This window comes from Macaca mulatta, chromosome 13, assembly GCF_049350105.2.
Source record: "Macaca mulatta isolate MMU2019108-1 chromosome 13, T2T-MMU8v2.0, whole genome shotgun sequence".
NCBI lineage: Eukaryota > Metazoa > Chordata > Mammalia > Primates > Cercopithecidae > Macaca > Macaca mulatta.
The window spans coordinates 38,755,906-38,775,294 of record NC_133418.1 but is presented as its reverse complement, the minus strand read 5'-3'; the positions used below and the strand labels follow the sequence as shown (position 1 = coordinate 38,775,294).

At 45.3% G+C, this 19,389-nt stretch overlaps 1 protein-coding gene across 2 annotated transcripts in view; it reads left to right on the top strand.

Moving 5' to 3' along the window:
* Positions 1–19,389, top strand: part of USP39 (ubiquitin specific peptidase 39) — a 48,333-nt gene that overhangs the window by 16,962 nt on the left and 11,982 nt on the right. For both annotated transcript variants that reach the window (XM_015112745.3, NM_001261695.1), the window contains 6 exon segments: positions 2,165–2,259; positions 4,679–4,815; positions 6,550–6,702; positions 12,017–12,242; positions 17,435–17,512; positions 18,763–18,830. In XM_015112745.3, coding sequence (XP_014968231.1) covers positions 12,101–12,242; positions 17,435–17,512; positions 18,763–18,830 — 288 coding nt within the window. In that variant the 5' untranslated portion in view covers positions 2,165–2,259; positions 4,679–4,815; positions 6,550–6,702; positions 12,017–12,100.

Genomic DNA, 19,389 nt, shown 5'->3' with positions numbered 1-19,389 from the left:
ATAGCATTCTTTTCTCTGATTCCCAGGTGGCCTGTAGAATGTTTTTCTTTTTTTTTTTTTTTTTTTTTTTTTTGAGACGGAGTCTCGCTCTGTCGCCCAGCCCAGGCTGGAGTGCAGTGGCGCAATCTCAGCTCACTGCAAGCTCCGCCTCCCGGGTTCACGCCATTCTCCTGCCTCAGCTTCCCGAGTAGCTGGGACTACAGGCGCCCACAACCACGCCCGGCTAATTTTTTGTATTTTTAGTAGAGACGGGGTTTCACCGTGGTCTCGATCTCCTGACCTTGTGATCCGCCCGCCTCGGCCTCCCAAAGTGCTGGGATTACAGGCGTGAGCCACCGCGCCCGGCCTGTAGAATGTTTTTCAACCTATATTGTAGGGGAATGTTCTACAATAACATAATTACTCTTGTAAGAGCTGGGTGTGGTGGCCCACACCTGTAATCTCAGCCCTTTGGCAGGCCAAGGCAGGAGGATCACTTGAGGCCAGAAATTTGAGACCAGCCTGGTCAACATAATGAGACCCACCTTTTTTTTTTTTTTTTTTTTTTTTTTTGAGACGGAGTTTCACTTTTGTACCCCAGGCTGGAGGGCAATGGCATGATCTTGGCTTACTGCAACCTTTGCCTTCCAGGGTCAAGCGATTCTCCTGCCTCAGCTTCCTGAGTAGCTGGGATTACAGGTGCCTGCCACCACGCCCAGCTAATTTTTGTATTTTCTTTTAGAAAAGATGGAGTTTCTTCATGTTGGCCAGGCTGGTCTTAAACTCCTGATCTCAGGTGATCCACTCACCTTGGCCTCCCAAAGTGCTGGGTTTACAGGCGTGAGCCACCGTGCCCGGCCAACGAGACCCATCTTTTAAAAAAACTTAACAAAAAAAAGTTATGACTGAGTTCTCTGGCTCGTGCCTGTATTCCCAGCACTTTGGGAGGCTGAGGCAGGCAGATTGCTTGAGCTCAGGAGTTTGAGCATCCTGGGCAACGTGGCAAAACTTCATCTCTACAAAAAACACAAAAAATTAGCCAGGTGTGGTGGTGCACTCCTGTAGTCCCAGCTTCTTGGGGGGCTGAAGCAGGAGGATTGCTTGAACCTAGGAGGTTGAGGCTGCAGTGAGCTGAGATTGTGCCACTGCACTTCAGCCTGGATGACAAAGTGAGACCCTATCTCAAAAAAAAAAACACCAAAAAAGTTATAAGGGTTGTTCATTATGGTAGGCATGAGCTACCTGTGGCTTCAGTGGCTCCTGCAATTGAAGAACTGAATTTTAAATTTTATTTAATTGAATTACAGTTAGCCTCAATATCAGAATATGGAACCTGAAGATACAAAGGGCCAACTGTAAGGGGCTTGAACATTCCGAATTTTGGTATCTGAAGGTGTCCTAGAACCAGTGTCGTGTGGCTACTGAGGGACAGCTGTATTTTAAATTTGTCAATAGTCACTTTGTCTATTGGCCTCTAATAAATTAGATACCATAGCTCTTTGGGATCATTATCAGTTAATTAAGAGTTACTATTTGAGACTAAATCTCTTTGTGGATTCAGTGGAGGTAAGGTTTTTGTTCCTTACTGCCCAGTACTCACTTCGCACTTGAATAAATAGGTCTATTTGTGTAGGTATTTTAAAATTCTTCAGGCTTTTCATTTGTTTCTGTGGATAAAAATACATTTTTAAAAAATTAATTATTTGTTTTTCGGAGAGGATCCCACTCTGTATCCCAGTCTGGAGTGCAGTGGTGGATCAGAGCTCACTGTAGCCACAAACTCCTGGGCTTAAGTGATATGTTTTTCTTTTATGCAAGGATTTTTTCACCCTTTTTATGTGCTCTCCACCTCCAGAATGCTGTTGGGGTACTGTTAACCTTAGTCTGACTTGTAGCTTTCCCTCTAGAGAAAGTGACTGCAATGAAAAGTCCTGAACTGGTTACAAACAGTAATGAGAGAGAGACTCCTGGGTATTGTGTGTCTGGTGGAGACACCTCAACAGTGCTTTGGAGCATGGCGGGTGGAGGTGAGGAATCATCAGTGTCCCCCATGGTGTATATATGGTTGGGAACTGTTTTCTGAAGGATGTTGTTTGGTATCATGGGTCATAGAGCCAACACTGCTTCATTTGAGTGCCTTCCTATGTGTCCATCCTATTTATTTTTTTCTGTTTTGTTTCCTTAGGAGTGTGCTGGACTTTGACTTTGAGAAACTGTGTTCTATCTCCCTCTCACACATCAATGCTTACGCCTGTCTGGTGTGTGGCAAGTACTTTCAAGGTAAATGAATGTTAGGAATTATAAACTTAAGTTTTTCAAGCTAGCTGCAGTTCTGCTCCAGAGGGACTTTTTTTTTTTTTTTTAAAGAAAGTAAACTGTTCTCAGGAATCATATCTAATAATTTCTATTTGTTCCCAGGAAATTGAAATATTCTTAGAAAACCAATAAGAGGTTCTCTGACTGATCAGAACCTGGATATATCTGAAAGGGAGAAAGAGCTAGTCATATGAAAGATTGCAATCTCAAAGACTCTGGGTTCTCGAATCTCTAATATATGTATTTTTTTAAGTTTTAATTTTTAAAAATCATTTTGAGACAGAGTCCCACTTTGTTGCCCAGGTTGGCTCACTGCAACCTCCGCCTCCTGGGTTCAAGCAATTTTCCTGCCTCAGCCTCTGGAGTGGCTGAGATTACAGGCACCCACCACCATGACTGGCTAATTTTTGTACTTTTAGTAGAGATGGGGTTTCACCATGTTGGCCAGGCTGGTCTCGAACTCCTGGCCTCAGGTAATCCACCCGTCTTGGCCTCCCAAAGTGCTGGGATTACAGGCATGAGCCACTGCCCCCAGCCTAATTTTTTTTTTTTTTTAAGAGATGGAATCTCACTGTGTCACCCAGGCTGCAGTGCAGTGACGTGATCTTGGCTCACTGCAGCCTCTGACTCCCAAGTTCAAGTGATTCTTCTGCCTCAGCCTCCCGAGTAGCTGGGATTACAGGCATGCACCACCACACCTGGCTAATTTTAGTATTTTTTAGTAGAGACAGGGTTTCACCATATTGGCCAGGCTGGTCTTGGACTCCTGACCTTAAGTGATCCACACTTTTTGGCCTCCCAAAGTGCTGGATTACAGGCGTGAGCCACGGCACACAGCCACATTTTTTTTAAAAGATGGGATTGTACTCTGTTGCCCAGGCTAGTCTTGAAACTCCTGAGCTCAAGCAGTGTGCCTGCCTGTACCTCCCAAAGTGCTGGGATTATAGATGTGAGCCATTGCACCCCGCTATCTGGCTAAATATTTTATTTTATTTTTTTTTGTGGAGACAAGGCCTTATTATGTTACCCAGGCTACAAATTTTTTTTTTTTGAAGTATCCTTTAGCTCAAAGGACTTTTTTTATACCTTTTTTTTTTTTTTTTTTCTGAAAATGTATCATTTCAACTCATTCACACCAAGCAGATGCCATGTACATAGTATAGTGGAGGATTCAAATGAGGTAAAAACAACTGGGCACAGTGGCTTACACGTGTAATCCTAGCATTTTGGAAGGCTGAGGAGGAGAATTGTTTAAAGCCAAGAGTTCAAGATCCACCTGGCTAACATAGCAAGACCCTGTCTCTTTTTTTTTTTTTTTTTTTTTTTTTTGAGACGGAGTCTCGCTCTGTCGCCCAGGCTGGAGTGCAGTGGCGCGATCTCGGCTCACTGCAAGCTCCGCCTCCCGGGTTCACGCCATTCTCCTGCCTCAGCCTCCTGAGTAGCTGGGACTACAGGCGCCCACAATCGCGCCCGGCTAATTTTTTGTATTTTTAGTAGAGACGGGGTTTCACCGTGGTCTCGATCTCCTGACCTTGTGATCCGCCCGCCTCGGCCTCCCAAAGTGCTGGGATTACAGGCGTGAGCCACCGCGCCCGGCAACCCTGTCTCAAAAAAAGAGATAAAAACTATATTCTTTGCTCTTATTAGGAGCTTCTAAGGAGTCAAGGTTGACATGTGAAACAACGAGCGAGTTCTGTTAGACCATAAAGATTACTGCTGGACCGTGGCACTGAGTAAAAATAAGTGCAGTAGGAGTTAAAATGTGCAAAAATCAATGTTAGCTGGAGTGTTGATGTTGAGTTCATGAAGGAGTGGAGGTGGGACTTGAATTGGCAGGACATAGGAGTTTGAATGGTTAGGGGAGAGAGATTCTAGAAAGGAGTAGCAATATGAGAAAAGTTACATAGATACAGCATTGTCCTGAATATGGGCATTTGGAAATTCAGGACTGAGTGATGATGGACTGTCATAGGATATGTATATATTTATGTATATGTGTATTTATGCACTCACACATGCATAGATGTTTCTAGTTTCATATATATAGGAAACTATGTATGTGAATATATAGTTATATATATAGAGATTATCTATATTTTATATATCATATGTATTTTACAAATATTTGCAAAAAATAGTGAACTTTGTTTCCCCAGTCAATGTCTTATGCCATCTAGAGAAAGAAGTAACTAATGTGCTAGTCTTTCTTGCTAGTTTTTTTATGAGAGAACTTCATGCGGAGGATTCATTTTATGAATGACATAATATTTGTTTTTCGCGGATGTTAACATGTTCCGGTAGAAAATAATGAAAGGAAAAGCAAACCTGATCTGTGCCTTCTAGTATCTGCCCTTCTATTACAGCCTTTCACCCTTCCCTATAGGCCGAGGTTTGAAGTCTCACGCCTACATTCACAGTGTCCAATTTAGCCACCATGTTTTCCTCAACCTCCATACCCTCAAGTTTTACTGCCTTCCAGACAACTATGAGATCATCGATTCCTCATTGGAGGATATCACGGTGTGTGTCTAAGAGGGTTGGTTTGGGGTCCATTCTTTAATGAGCCATCCCAGGGCTCCCAGGGGACTGCCCCATCTGAGGACAGGGAAGAATCTCAGTCCTTTTGGGCATCGAGAGGCTGCTTTCCCTTTTGGGAAGAACTGGGGAAACTGAGTAAGGTCAGAATTCATAATTGCAGCCTGTAGTCTATAACTTAACTGTCATTTCTACTTGTAACATTGAGGGCTAGGACTGAAGAAATATGGGTGTATTCTGATGGGGTTTAAAGTGTTTTTGTGAAATTATTCTTCCACACTTTGAAGCAGGGATATGAATTGGTCCTGGTGTAGGACAATATTTACCAAGCTGCACACCAGCTTCTGGCTGCTTTTAACATATGATGGGACCAGAGCATCCAGCCACAGATGTCTCATCTCTGGGCTCTAGTTTGTGGCCTGTACCAAGAGACACTCATTGTGCTGAGCATGGGCTTTGATTAGTGTTGGGTTTTTGATTATTATTTTCCTTTTCAGCACTTGGGGCATATTCATGGTGCCAAGTGCTCTGTTTTGTTTTTGTTTTTTAGACGGAGTCTCGCTCTGTCGCCCAGGCTGGAGTGTGGTGGCACCATCACAGCTCACTGCAGCCTCGACCTCATGGGTTCAAGTGATCCTCCTACCTCAGCCTCCCACCTCAGCCTCCCAAGTAGCTAGGACTATAGGCATTACCATCATGGCCAGATAAATTTTTAAAATTTTTTGTAGAGATGGGGTCTCACTGTGTTGCCCAGGTTGGTCATGTTCTGTTTATTTTTAAGGAAATGGTGGTATTTAGTCTTTGAAATATTGCTTTTTCTACTTGTAAAAATTTTATAAGCCTATTATTAGTAGTTGAGATTAAAATAGTTATGGACAGGCTGGGTGCGGAGGCTCACGCCTGTAATCTGAGCACTTTGGGAGGCGGAGGCAGGTGGGTCATTTGAGGTCAGGAGTTTGAGACCAGCCTGACCAACATGATGAGACCCCATTTCTACTAAAAATACAAAATTACCCTGGCATGGTGACACATGCCTGTAATCCCAGCTACTTGGGAGGCTGAGGTGGGAGAATTGCTTGAATCTGGGAGTGGGAGGTTGCAGTGAACCGAGATCGTGCCATGGCACTCCAGCCTGGGCAACAAGAGTGAAACTCCGTCTAAAAAAAAAAGTATGGACAGTATTTATAGAGGGAGAAACTGGGCTAAATTCAGTGTTTCAAAGTGAGTTTGGGATGACCTCTGTCCAGTCTGTGACATAATGACTCTGGTAACTGCCTGAGAAGAGTCTGATCCTGCTCTTCCAGTACCAGGGACTCGTGGAGATCCTCAGTCTCACCCAGAATGGAGGAAACTCTCCTGCTCCAAAGCTAGGTACATGTGCTGCTCCCGGGAGGTTCTATCTGAGACTTAGACTGCCTTTAGGAACTTAATAGTTTCTGGCAGTCAGTTTTCATGAGTTGACCAGATCTGAGGTCTATGAAAAGACCTGGGATTCAGTGATTTTGGGTTAGACACAGAGATCCCCTTGTAGATTAGCCATGGGAGAGGATCTACCCTGTGTTACTTCAATCTTTACACCTACTGATTGGGACTTTTTCTGTGTGTGGTGGGATGTTCATGGCCAAAGTGTTCTTTGTTTTTGTAGAAATTGCTGTTGTTTGTAGACATTTCTTGTGAACTCAGCTCTTAAACAACTTAGCATTTTCTTTTGCTTTGCAGTATGTGTTGAAGCCCACTTTCACAAAGCAGCAAATTGCAAACTTGGACAAGCAAGCCAAATTGTCCCGGGCATATGATGGTACCACTTACCTGCCGGGTATTGTGGGACTGAATAACATAAAGGCTAATGACTATGCCAACGCCGTTCTTCAGGTAAGATCAAGACGGGAACACTGAGGAAGAGAAGGACACCCAGAAGGCTGGGCACAGTGGCTCACCCCTGTAATCCCAGCACTTTGGGAGGCCAAGGCGGGCGGATTGCCTGAGGTCAGGAGTTCCAGCCAGCCTGGCCAACATGGCGGAACCCTGTCTCTACTAAAATTATAAAAATTAGCCAGGTATGGTTGTGCAAGCCTGTAATCCCACCTATTCGGCAGGCTGAGGTGGGAGAATCAACTTGAATCCGGCAGGCAGAGGTTATAGTGACCCGAGATCGTGCCACTGCACTCCAGCCTGGGGAACAGAGTGAGACTCTGTTTCAAGAAAAAATAAAAAAGAGAGGGACAGGAAATAGTATGTATGCTGGCCAAGGAATTACTGCCTTTGGCCGGGCGTGGTGGCTCATACCTGTAATCACAGCACTTTGGGAGGCCAAAGTGGGAGGATCACCTGAGGTCAGGAGTTGGAGACCAGCGTGGCCAACATGGAGAAACCCCATCTCTACTAAAAATACAAAATTAGCTGGGTGTGGTGGTGCATGCCTGTAATCCCAACTACTCGGGAGGCTGAGGCAGGAGAATCGCTTGAACCTGGGAGGTGGAAGTTGCAGTGAGCCGATATCATGCCATTGCACTCCAACCTGGGCAACAGGAGCGAAACTCCTCCATCTCAAAAAAGAAATTACTGCCTTCTTATAGAGTATAGTCAGATGATCCTCAGACACCAAGTCTTGCTAAGGACTCTACTTGAGTAATTGTTCTGCAACAGGCAGAGCATTCCTTTGCTCACTGGGCTGCTGTCAAATGGTGAGGCTTTTTCTTTTTCTTTTTTTTTTTTTTTTTTTTTTTTGAGACGGAGTCTCACTCTGTCGCCCAGGCTGGAGTGCAGTGGCCGGATCTCAGCTCACTGCAAGCTCCGCCTCCTGGGTTCATGCCATTTTCCTGCCTCAGCCTCCCGAGTAGCTGGGACTACAGGCGCCCGCCACCTCGCCTGGCTAGTTTTTTGTACTTTTTAGTAGAGACGGGGTTTCACCGTGTTAGCCAGGATGGTCTCGATCTCCCGACCTCGTGATCCGCCCGTCTCGGCCTCCCAAAGTGCTGGGATTACAGGCTTGAGCCACCGCGCCCGGCTGGTGAGGCTTTTTCATGCCTCTGGCTCATGGCCTTTGTAACTTCCAGGGAATGCGGGACCAAGTTTGTGTTGCCTTGCAGTGTCAAGTAAGAAACATGCCAGATGCATTTTTTTTTTTTTAAATGGTGTAGATGTTTGTCATGCTGGCTGATCAATGACTTTCTCTTGCCCATATGCTCATAACCCTGAAATGGAAAAGACAGAAAACCAAAGTTGTCCTATTTTCTTTTCTTTTCTTTTTTTTTTTGAGACGGAGTCTCAGTCTGTTGTCCAGGCTGGAGTGTAGTGGCGGGATCTCAGCTCACTGCAACCTCTGCTGCCCGGGTTCAGGCGATTCTCCTGCTTCAGCCCCCTGAGTAACTGGGATTACAGGCGCCTGCCACTGCGCCTGGCTGATTTTTGTAGTTCTAGTAGAGACAGGGTTTCACCATCTTGGCCAGGCTGGTCTTGAACTCCTGACCTCATGATCCACCTGCCTCAGCCTCCCAAAGTGCTGGAATTACAGGTGTGAGCCACCACGCCCGGCCAATTTTTAAATGTTGGTAAGTATAATAAGAAAACAATAATTCTACTTCACCAAGAACGTGATTAAAAAATTGTAATTGTAAACACAGGCTTACTGGGGAAAAAATGTATAAATTGTGAGGGGCTGGGTACGGTGGCTCATGCCTCTAATCCCAGCTCTTGGGGAGGCCAAAGTGGCAGGGTCCCTTGAGGCCAGTAGTTTGAAACCAGCCTGGCAACATAGCGAGACCGTGTCTCTGTTTAAAAAAAAAAATTAGCTGGGCACGGTGGTGCATGCATGCCTGTGGTCCTAGCTGTTTGGGAGGCTGAGGTGGGAGGATCCTGTCAGCCCAGGAATTCGAGGCTGTTGGAGAATTTTGAGGACTTTGAGAAGTACAGGCATTACTGGTGTGAGTCACTGCACCCAAACTTGCTTCACTTCTAAAGTTGATTATTTATATTTTTTTCTTGAGTTATTGCACCTTATAGACTCCTTTCCTATTGGTTCATCTTACTGAGCTTTAAGAAATATATAATGAAGTTATGCCCTTTTCTGTTGGATATGTTGCAAATGTTTTCTGCTAGTACTTATTTGGCCTTTAAATTTTTCTAAGTGATATTTTTGTCATGAAGAATTGGACAAAAAACTGTAAAGGCGTAGTTTTTACATTTGGTGTCTGCTCTTGGTGTCATGCCTAGTCTGTGGAAAGGTCAAATTCTTAGGTAGAGAGAGACTTTTCATCAGATGTTCCCTTTAAATCCTCTCATGGCTGCGTGAAAACTAATTTTTTTTGAGATGGAGTCTTGCTCTGTCTCCCAGGCTGGAATGCAGTGGCGCAATCCCAGCTCATTGCAACCTCTGCCTCCCAGGTTCAGGCGATTCTCCTGCCTTAGCCTCCCAAGTAGCCGGGACTACAGGTATGTGCCACCACGCCTGGCTAATTTTTTGCATTTTTAGTAGAGATGGGGTTTCATCATGTTAGCCAGGATGGTCTCGATCTCCTGATCTCGTGATCCGCTCCCCTCGGCCTCCCAAAGTACTGGGATTACAGGTGTAAACCACCATGCCCCGCTGAGTGAAAACTTATAGGATGGACAGATAGAATTTGGATTTGGTCAGAGCTGTTAGTCTTGGCTTTCTGATGAATTTTAGTTCATGTAGGAACGTCTCTTTATAAAAATAAATGGATGAACAAACCCTGTGTGATGATGTTTCCGCTAAAATAGGGTTGACTGGACCAGGTCATCCATCTGGAGGGTGGATAATTCTTCTCTGAGGATGTCCAATATTATTTGTATTGTTGCTGAAGCCAGAGTGCAACATTTCTCTATAAGATAGACAACTGAGAATTAGGATAAACTTTATGCATCCTCTTGTTTTGAGAGTAAATCTCTCTTTGAAGTAATTATTCTACAAGTTGGAAGTCCTTGTTTCTTTAGCTGGGCTCAGCTTGTCAGGGCTTTCCTAATCCCCTCTACGGTTAAAGTGCTCTCTGTGTTCTTTTTGTTGTTGTTTTTTTTTTTGAGACGGAGTCTCGCTCTGTCGCCTAGGCTGGAGTGCAGTGGCGCGATCTTGGCTCACTGCTAGTAGCTCCGCCTCCTGGGTTCATGCCGTTCTCCTGCCTCAGCCTCCCGAGTAGCTGGGACTACAGGTGCCCGCCACCACGCCCGGCTAATTTTTTGTATTTTCAGTAGAGACGGGGTTTCACCATGTTACCCAAGATGGTCTTGATCTCCTGACCTCGTGATCTGCCCGCCTCAGCCTCCCAAAGTGCTGGGATTACAGGCATGAGCCACTGCACCCGGCCAGTGCTCTCTGTGTTTTGAGTTGTCTTCCTTAGAGATGCCTGAGTTTATTACGTTTAGCAGAAGCCCTTCTAGCTGACTCCCTGAATAGATGACCTTGTTTAAGGAAGAAATGTGTTCATGGTAAGCACAGTGCTGGTCAGGAAGGATCTGTGGGGATACTGCATTTTTATTTAGGGTCTGCTTGGTCCTCCTCTTCCCAGTTTTGTTTTGCTTTTTTGAGATGGAATTTCGCTCTTTTTGCCCTGACTGGAGTGCAATGGAGCGATCTCGGCTTACTGCAACCTCTGCCCCCGCCGGGTGATTCTCCTGCCTCAGCCTCCCGAGAGGCTGGAATTACAGGCACTCACCACCATGCCCAGCTAATTTTGTATTTTTAGTAGAGACGGGGTTTCACCGTGTTGGCCTGGCAGGTCTCAAACTCCTGACCTCAAATGATCCACCCGCCTTGGCCTCCCAAAGTGCTAGGATTGTGGACATGAACCACCACACCCAGACCCTGCCTCCCAGTTTTGTAGCTCAGGCTAATGAGCCTGTGTTTCTTCCTGAAACCAATATGGCTAATTTTTATCTTTCTGCTTAATGAGATCCAATTTGCTTTTATTGTCCTAAACCTTTTGACCATTTTCTCTTTTTCTTTTCTTTTTTTTTTTTTTTTTTTTTGAGATGGAGTTTTGCTGTCGTTGTCCAGGCTGGAGTGCAGTGGTGCCATTTTGGCTCACTGCAACTTCTGCCTCCTGGGTTCAAGTGATTTTCTCTTGCCTCAGCCTCCCGAGCAGCAGGGATTACAGGCACCTGCCACCACGCCTGGCTAATTTTTGTATTTTTGGTAGAGAGGGGGTTTCACCATGTTGGCCAGGCTGGTCTTGAACTCCTGACCTCAGGTGATCCTCCCGCCTTGGCCTCCCAAAGTGCTGGGATCACAGGCATGAGCCACCTCGCCTGGCCGACCATTTTCCATCATAACAGTATATTTACTTTTTAAAAAAAATTTTGGCTGGGCACGGTGGCTCAGGCATGAGAATTGCTTGAAGCCTGGAGGCAGAGGTTGCAGTGAGCTGAAATCATGCCGCTGCACTCCAGCCTGGGGGATGGAGCAAGACTCTGTCTCCAAAAATAAAAAAAAATTTCAATAAGTTTTTGTGGAACAGGTGGTTTTTGGTTACATGAATAAGTTATTTAGTGGTGATTTCTGAGATTTTGGTCACTCATCGCACGAGCAGTGTATACTGTACCCGATGTGTAGTCTTTTATCCCTCACCCCTCCTCACACTCTTTCCCCCAAGTCCCCAAAGGTCGTTGTATCATTCTTACTCCTTTGCGTCCTCACAGCTCCCTATATTTACTTTTATGTACAATTATATGGTTTTATTATGGGAAAACATCAAATTTTAAGATAATTTTCATATTATTTTAGTGTGGAGTTGAGAGATGGGAGAACTGTGTTTCCTAGGTAGTTATTTGTGCTTCAGCCAAAATGGATGATTAAGGAAAGGGTATTTGGATTTTACCTTTCTACTCTATGAATTTAAGTATTGTCACAGCATAATTAGAGTAACAAAAGGAAATTGTTGAGTAAGTTGATAGAGATTTGAATACCTGTGGGTTTTTTTTTGTTTTGTTTTAACCTTCTTTGTGGTATCCACATCAGCAAAGTGTCTGTAGAACTGTAGGTCATATGAAACTCAATATTAATGATATTTCTGTAATGTGAGCCTGGGTAGGATTCTCCAAGGGTCGATTTACTTTGGCTCTTTAAGGCCATCACAGGCACATCACAAGATTCTGTTAGAACTTTAGTTGGAAGAGCTTGGCTCAAGGGGTCCTACAAAGGGGCTTTGGGTTAATCGGAGTGTTTGATTTTCAGGCTCTATCTAATGTTCCTCCTCTCCGGAACTACTTTCTGGAAGAAGACAATTATAAGAACATTAAGCGTCCTCCAGGGGATATCATGTTCTTGTTGGTCCAGCGTTTTGGAGAGCTGATGAGAAAGCTTTGGAACCCTCGAAATTTCAAAGCACATGTGTCTCCCCATGAGATGCTTCAGGCGGTTGTACTTTGCAGTAAGAAGACTTTTCAGATCACCAAACAAGGTAAGAACAAGTCATTTATGTTTCAGGACAACAAAACTAGTTTGATGAACAAATTTATTTCTACTTGGCAGTGAATTTTTTTTAAATTAATTAATTTTATTTTATTTTTTTGAGATGGAGTCTCACTTTGTCACCCAGACTGGAGTACAATGGCATGGTCTCGGCTCACTGCAGCCTCCGCCTCCAGGGTTCAAGTGATTCTCCCACCTCAGCCTCCCGAGTAGCTGGGACTACAGGCACGTGCCACCATGCCCGGCTTATTTTTGTATTTTTAGCAGAGACGGGGTTTCACTATGTTGGCCAGGCTGATCTCGAACTCCTGACCTCGTGATCCACCCTACTCGACCTCCCAAGTTCTGGGATTACAGGCATGAGCCACTGCGCCTGGCCTTTTTTTGTTTTGTTTTGTTTTGTTTTTTTTAAGAGACAGAGTCTTGCTCTTTTGACTAGGCTGGAGTACAGTGGTGGGATTTGTAGCTCACTGCAGCCTTGAACTTCTGGACTGAAGGGATCCTCTTGCCTCAGCTTCAGGTAGCTGTGATTATAGGCGTGAGCCACTGTACCCAGCTGCAGTGAATCTTGAGAGTAGCCAGGAGTGTCCAGTGGATTGTGTGGTTAGGTTCCTCATTCTCCTCTGACCAGTCTGCCCTGCTAAGAGTCCCAGGAGATTGTAGCTGAATAGAAAGTCGGTCTTATTTGGTAAATTAAACTGTATGGCTTAGGGGAATACCAGGAGACTGGGAAAGACACTAGCTTTTATTAAACACCTGTCACCTATCCTCATTTTTTCATGTCCCGCATTAGGGTATTCTGATGATTTTTTTTTTTTTTTTTTTTTGAGACCGAGTCTTACTCCATTGCCCAGGCTGGAGTGCAGTGTTATGATCTGTGCTCACTGCAACCTCTGCCTCCCGGGTTCAAGGGATTCTCCTGCCTCAGCCTCCCAAGTAGTTGGGATTACAGATGCCCGCCAACGTGCCAAGCTAATTTTTGTATTTTTAGTAGAGAGGGGGTTTCACCATGTTGGCCAGGCTGGTCTTGAACTCCTGACCTCAAGTGATTCACCCACTTTGGCCTCCCAGAGTGCTGGGATTATGGGTGTGAGCCACTGCACCCAGCCTCTGATGAACTATTTTGACTGTTTTTATCTCTCCAGACCCAATGTGTTATTGCCTTATGAGTAAGGCGGACAGTGTAACTTTGTACCTGAATCTCATATCATATCGTCTAGCATCCATATTAGTTTGTTCAACATTCACTCATGGTGCTAGGTTTTAGAGCAGCAGGGATAAAATACAAGATTTTTCTCTTTGAAGAACTCACAGTCTAGTGGGGAAATAAAGTTATGTAGAAAGATTGAGTGTGCTGGCACAAGCCTGTGGTCTGAGCTGCTTGGGAGGCTGAGGCAGGTTGCGTGAGCCCAGGAGTTCAAGGCTACAGTGAGCTATGATCACACCACTGCACTCCAGCTGGGTAACGGAGGAAGACCCTGTCTTTAAAAATAAGTAAGCAGGCTGGGCGCGGTAGCTCACGCCTGTAATCCCAGCACTTTGGGAGGCCGAGGCGGGTAGATCACAAGGTCAGGAGATCGAGATCATCCTGGCTAACACGGTGAAACCCCGTCTCTACTAAAAATAGAAAAATTAGCCGGGCGTGGTGGCGGGCACCTATAGTCCCAGCTACTTGGGATGCTGAGGCAGGAGAATAACGTGAACCCAGGAGGCGGAGCTTGCAATGAGCTGAGATTGCGCCACTGTACTCCAGCCTGGGTGACAGAGCTAGACTCCGTCTCAAAAAAAAAAAAAAAAATTAGTAAGCAATTTCAACTGTCTTTTTTTTTTTTTTTTTTTGAGACGGAGTCTCGCTCTGTTGCCTAGGCTGGAGTGCAATGGCACGATCTTGGCTCACTGCAACCTCTGTCTCCCAGAATCAAGTGATTCTCCTGTCTTAGCCTCCTGAGTAGCTGGGACTACAGGCATGTGCCACCATGCCTGGCTAATTTTTTTGTATTTTTAGTAGAGATGGGGTTTCATGGTGTTAACCAGGCTGGTCTCAATCTCCTGACCTCGTGATCCGCCTGCCTCAGCCTCCCAAAGTGCTGGGATTACAGGCATGAGCCACCGCGCCTGGCTCAACTATCTTTTTTTGGAAAAGGTAATTACAGGTGTTAAGTGCTGTGCTATGGGAGGGGAGCATGGAGTAAGGACCCCCTCAACTGAACATGTGGGAGGTAGATAAGAGGTCAGAGTGGAGGAAGAGACCCTGAGTTTTAGGTAGATGTGGAGGCAGGTTGGGATGGGGAGTGAACATTCCAGGTAGAGAGGACATGGTGGGCAGAAGAGAAAAGTGCCTGGCATAGACAGACTGCAAGTAGCGGGACCCTTGGACTCCAGGGGTCAATGGAGAGCCAAGGTGTAGCTCCTGAGGGAGGGACCAGATGGCCTGGTTTGTAAGCCACCATAAAGAGCTTGGATTATATCCTGACAATAGCTGGAGTCATTGAAGGCTTTTTTTTTTTTTTTTCTCCCGGAGAGGGAGTCTCACTCTGTTGCCCAGCCTGGAGTGCAGTAGTGTGATCTCAGCTCACTGCAGCTTCTGTCTCCCGGGTTCAAGCAATTCTCCTGCCTCAGCCTCTCGAGTAGCTGGGAATACAGGCACCTGCCACCATACCTGGCTAATTTTTTGGTATTTTTAGTAGAGACGGGGTTTCACTATGTTGGTCAGGCTGGTGTTGAACTCCTTACCTCAGGTGATCCGCCTGCCTCGGCCTCCCAAAGTACTGGGATTACAGGCGTGAACCACTATGCCCGGCCTCATTGAAGGCTTTTAACAAAGATGTGACATCAGACTTAATTTGTTTTAAAAACATTATTCTAGCTGGGCATGGTCATTCACACCTGTAATCCCAGCACTTTGGGAGGTCGAGGTGGGTGGATCGCTTGAGCCCAGGAGTTCGAGACCATCATGCGCAACATAGTGAGACCCTGTATCTATAACAAGTTTTTAAAAATTACCCAGGCATGGTGGTGTGTACCTGTAGTTCCAGCTACTTAAGAGGCTGAGGTTGGAGGATCGCGCGAGCCTAGGAGGTAGAGGCTGTAGTGAGCCATGTTAGCTCCACTGTACTCCAGTCTGGGCAACAGAGTGAGACCTCTATCTGTAAAATAAAAAGAAAAACATTATTCTGGCTGAGGATTGACTTAGAGGGGAAGTCGAGTAGTGGCTTTTAAGAGTCTCTCAAAAGCCTATTTCTCCTTAGTTAAGGAGAAATAGGAGGAATCAAAAGTGATAAGGAATGGGGCCCATGGAGCACTTGGTTCAGGGTTAGTAGGAAATAAGATACACTTCGGATTGGATAATATATATTGATCAGAAGCCCTATGATTTAGTCTCAGCCGAGCAGAAGTTATAAGCTATTTGGGCTTGGCAATTGATGGTGTTTAGTAGTTTACAACATGGCCAATAAAATCTTAATCTGGGGCCAGGCACCCTGGCTCATGCCTGTAATCCCAGTACTTTGGGAGGCCAAAGTGGGAGGATTGCTTGAGCCCAAGAGTTCAAGACCAGCCTGAGCAACATAGGGAGACTCCCTCTTGACAAAAAATCGAAAAGTTAGCTGGGCATGATGGCACACGCCTGTAGTCCCAGCTACTTGGGAAACTGAGGTGGAAGGATTCCTTGGGCCTGGGAGGCAGAGCTTGCAGTGAGCTGAGGTTGTGTCACTGCACTCCAGCCTGGGCGACAGAGCGAGACCCTGTGTCGGGAAAAAAAAATCTGGGTGCCTCACCCTTCTAAACAGTTGACAGCCTGTTTGTGTGCTTTGTAGGACCATCTAATTCCCAGGAACTAGGTGGCTAGGTTATCTTGTGTTTATAGGGACATTTCTGTTTCTGGACCAACTCTCTGAGCTCCCAGGGTTTTATATTAAGGCTGCAACAAAGGAAACAATTTTTGCTGAGAATGATGTTTTTGTGGACCATGAATGGATGGATCAATGTCAGCATTCACTGTGTTCCACAGGTGACTTCTGGCCTGAAGGTGGATAGTGGGGCCTGTCACCTTTTGGCAGTTTGGAAAGTTATGGCATAATTGGGTTGTAGAGTTGCAGAAAAATCAGTTGAGAATGAATATGTCTGGTTTCTTCTATCACAGCCACTGTTGGCTATGATAGTTACGATGTCACATAAACATGATTTCCTCCATCTCTGAGACCTAGTAGGTTATTACTTGCCTAGCGTTTAGATGTGTGAAGTGTTTCTTGCTGTGGTAGTTTGTTGTCATGTAAAAGCATTCTATGTATGGAATAAAAAGAAAATCATCTATGGAGTTGTCAGGGGTCTCTGGGTTTAGGGAAATGAAATCGAGGAAGATATACTATAGTCTTTGACATTTTAATTGGGTGAGCAAAGAGGAACTAAATAGAAGCAAATCTTAGTTGATGAGAAAGTAAACATTAGGCTGAGGTGGGAGGATCCCTTGAGGTCAAGAGTTTGAGACCAGCCTGGCCAACATGGTGAAGCCCCATCTCTACTAAAAATACAAAAATTAGCTGGGCCTGGTGGCAGGTGCCTGTAATCCCAGCTACTTGGGAGGCTGAGGTGGGAGAATCGCTTGAACCCTGGAGGGGAGGTTGTAGTGAGCTGAGATCATGCCACTGCACTCCAACCTGTGCAACAGAGCAAGATTCTGTCTCAAAAAAAAAAAAGTAGCCATTATCCCAGAAATGTCTGAGTGGCAGGCTCTGTAGACAGCATTTTCATGGAATATTGTCAACCTGCTTGTTTCCAGAACCCCTTGTTCTGTATGCCTTTTCAGTCTGTATGCTAGTCACTTTCCTACAAGATAGGAATCTTTGTGAGCTACAGAAGGGAAGAAGAAAGTGTGAGCTCACTCTGGAGAGAAGTGGATGTTAAAAGGTCATATTCATTTGTTTTGGTCATCCCTGAGTGATACAATACAGTCCTGGTATGAATCAGATAGCCTATGGAGAGAGTCAAGATCAGAAGAGTTAGAGCTTGACCTTGAGGAGTGCCAGCATTTAATGATCAGATAGAGGAGGATGCACAGGAGTTGGGATGGGATGGCATGGCCAGAGAGGAAGGGGGAGAATCAGGAATGCCAACCAGTGCATGGTTTAAGTTAACTCTAATGCCACTTAGCTTCAACGTTTTCTATCCTTCCTTTTTTTCCAGGAGATGGAGTCGACTTTCTGTCTTGGTTTCTGAATGCTCTGCACTCAGCTCTGGGGGGCACAAAGAAGAAGAAGAAGAGTAAGTCATTTACTGATAAAAAAAAAAAAGGAGCTCTTTTGTTCCCTTTTAAAAAACTTTGCGTCTGGGCGAGATGGCTCATGCTTATAATCCTCTTTGAGAGGCCGAGGTGGGTGGATTACCTGAGGTCAGGAGTTTGAGACCGGCCTGGCCAACATGGTGAAACCCCATCTCTACCAAAAATACAAAAGTTAGCCAGGTGTGGTGGCTGTAGTCCCAGCGACTTGTGGGGCTGAGGCAACTTCCCATTCTTTTGTTAACTCTTTATCTGGGGTAGGGTGGTATCTGTTTTATACATAAACTAAATGTTCTTTCTGAATAGGCCCCTCTGCATAGTTTTTGCTAGAATATGGTTATAGTCACAATGATATTTTATTTTATGTATTTTTTGAGACGGAGTCTTGCTCTGTCACTTAGGCTGGAGTGCAGTGGCACAGTCTCAGTTCATGGTAGCCTCCATCTCCTAGGTTCAAGCAGTTCTCCTCCCTCAGCCTCCCAAGAGTAGCTGGGATTACAGGTACCTACCACCACGCTCAGCTAATTTTTGTATTTTTAGTAGAGATGGGATTTCACCTTGTTGGCCAGGCTGGTCTCAAACTCCTGACCTCAGGTGATCTGCCCAAAGTGCTGGGATTATAGGCGTGATGGTGTCTTGATGTGGGATTGTGGCCTGTTGCTCTTCCCACTGGATGGCCCTGCCCTCTCTACCAGGTGTCTTCAGCCTGTGTTAACCCTGTGAGCTCTCAAACTTACGTTTTGGCAGGATTCTAGAACTTGGTTGTGCTTTCTCTCTTGTTGCTTTGATCCTGTTCTGGCCCATCTCTTAGTCTGTCATTGTCCTCTTCATTACAGTTTGGACATTGTCTCCCTTTGAAAGTAGCTTATGGTTATGGGAAGTTCCTTGGTTTTCCTTGTTTCTCTTGTGAATTTTTTTTGTAATTCATGTATTGCCGGGCTCTGTAAATCATTCCTTCATTTTGAATACATTTACCTTTTCTTTTATGGACCAGGCCCTGTGATGGAGGATCAAAAGTTGTCTTAAGGAAGAGAAATAAAGTAATTATTTACACAAATAATTATAAAGGTACCCTGGTGGTATATGGTACAAAAGGAAACTTCTGTGTTTAGTGAGAGCTCTGGGTCTTTTGTTGGAAGATGCTGGTTTATTTCAGAAATTTACAAGCTGGAAATGTATTTTAGACATGTTTTCCATCCTCATGGAATTTGTCTCTTGCTTCCTGTTTGTGCAGCTATTGTGACTGATGTTTTCCAGGGGTCCATGAGGATCTTCACTAAAAAGCTTCCCCATCCTGATCTGGTGAGTTAGCTGAGCCTGGGTCTTGGACTGATTTATATTGCTTGAGGGGACGTAGGGGAGATGAAGAGATGCTTAGAGAACTGACAAGCCTGCTTGCCCCATGAAGAGGTTCAACAAAGCACCTGCCTAGTGGCGGCTCACTTTTCAGTTTGGGAGTTAGTGGTTGGATGTACTTTGCTGGTTGAAGTGTTCTGGCCAACTAAGTGGTGCTGCTGTGTTTTTTCAGAAAGCTCAGCTAAGCTTTCTTTTTGTTTTTCTGAGACGGTCTTCCTCTTTCGCCAAGGCTGGAGTGCAGTGGCGCCATCTCCACTCACTGCAACTTCTACTTTCTGGGTTCAAACGATTCTCTTGCCTTAGCCTCCTCAGTAGCTGCGAATACAGGCGCTTACCACCATGCCTAGCTAATTTTGTGTTTTTAGTAGTGATGGGGCTTCACCATGTTGGTCTAGGCTGGTCTGGAACTCCTGACCTCAGGTGATCTGCCTGCCTTGGCCTCCCAAACTGTTGGGATTACAGGCATGAGCCACTGCGCCTGGCCCTCAGCTAAGCTTCTTAGATG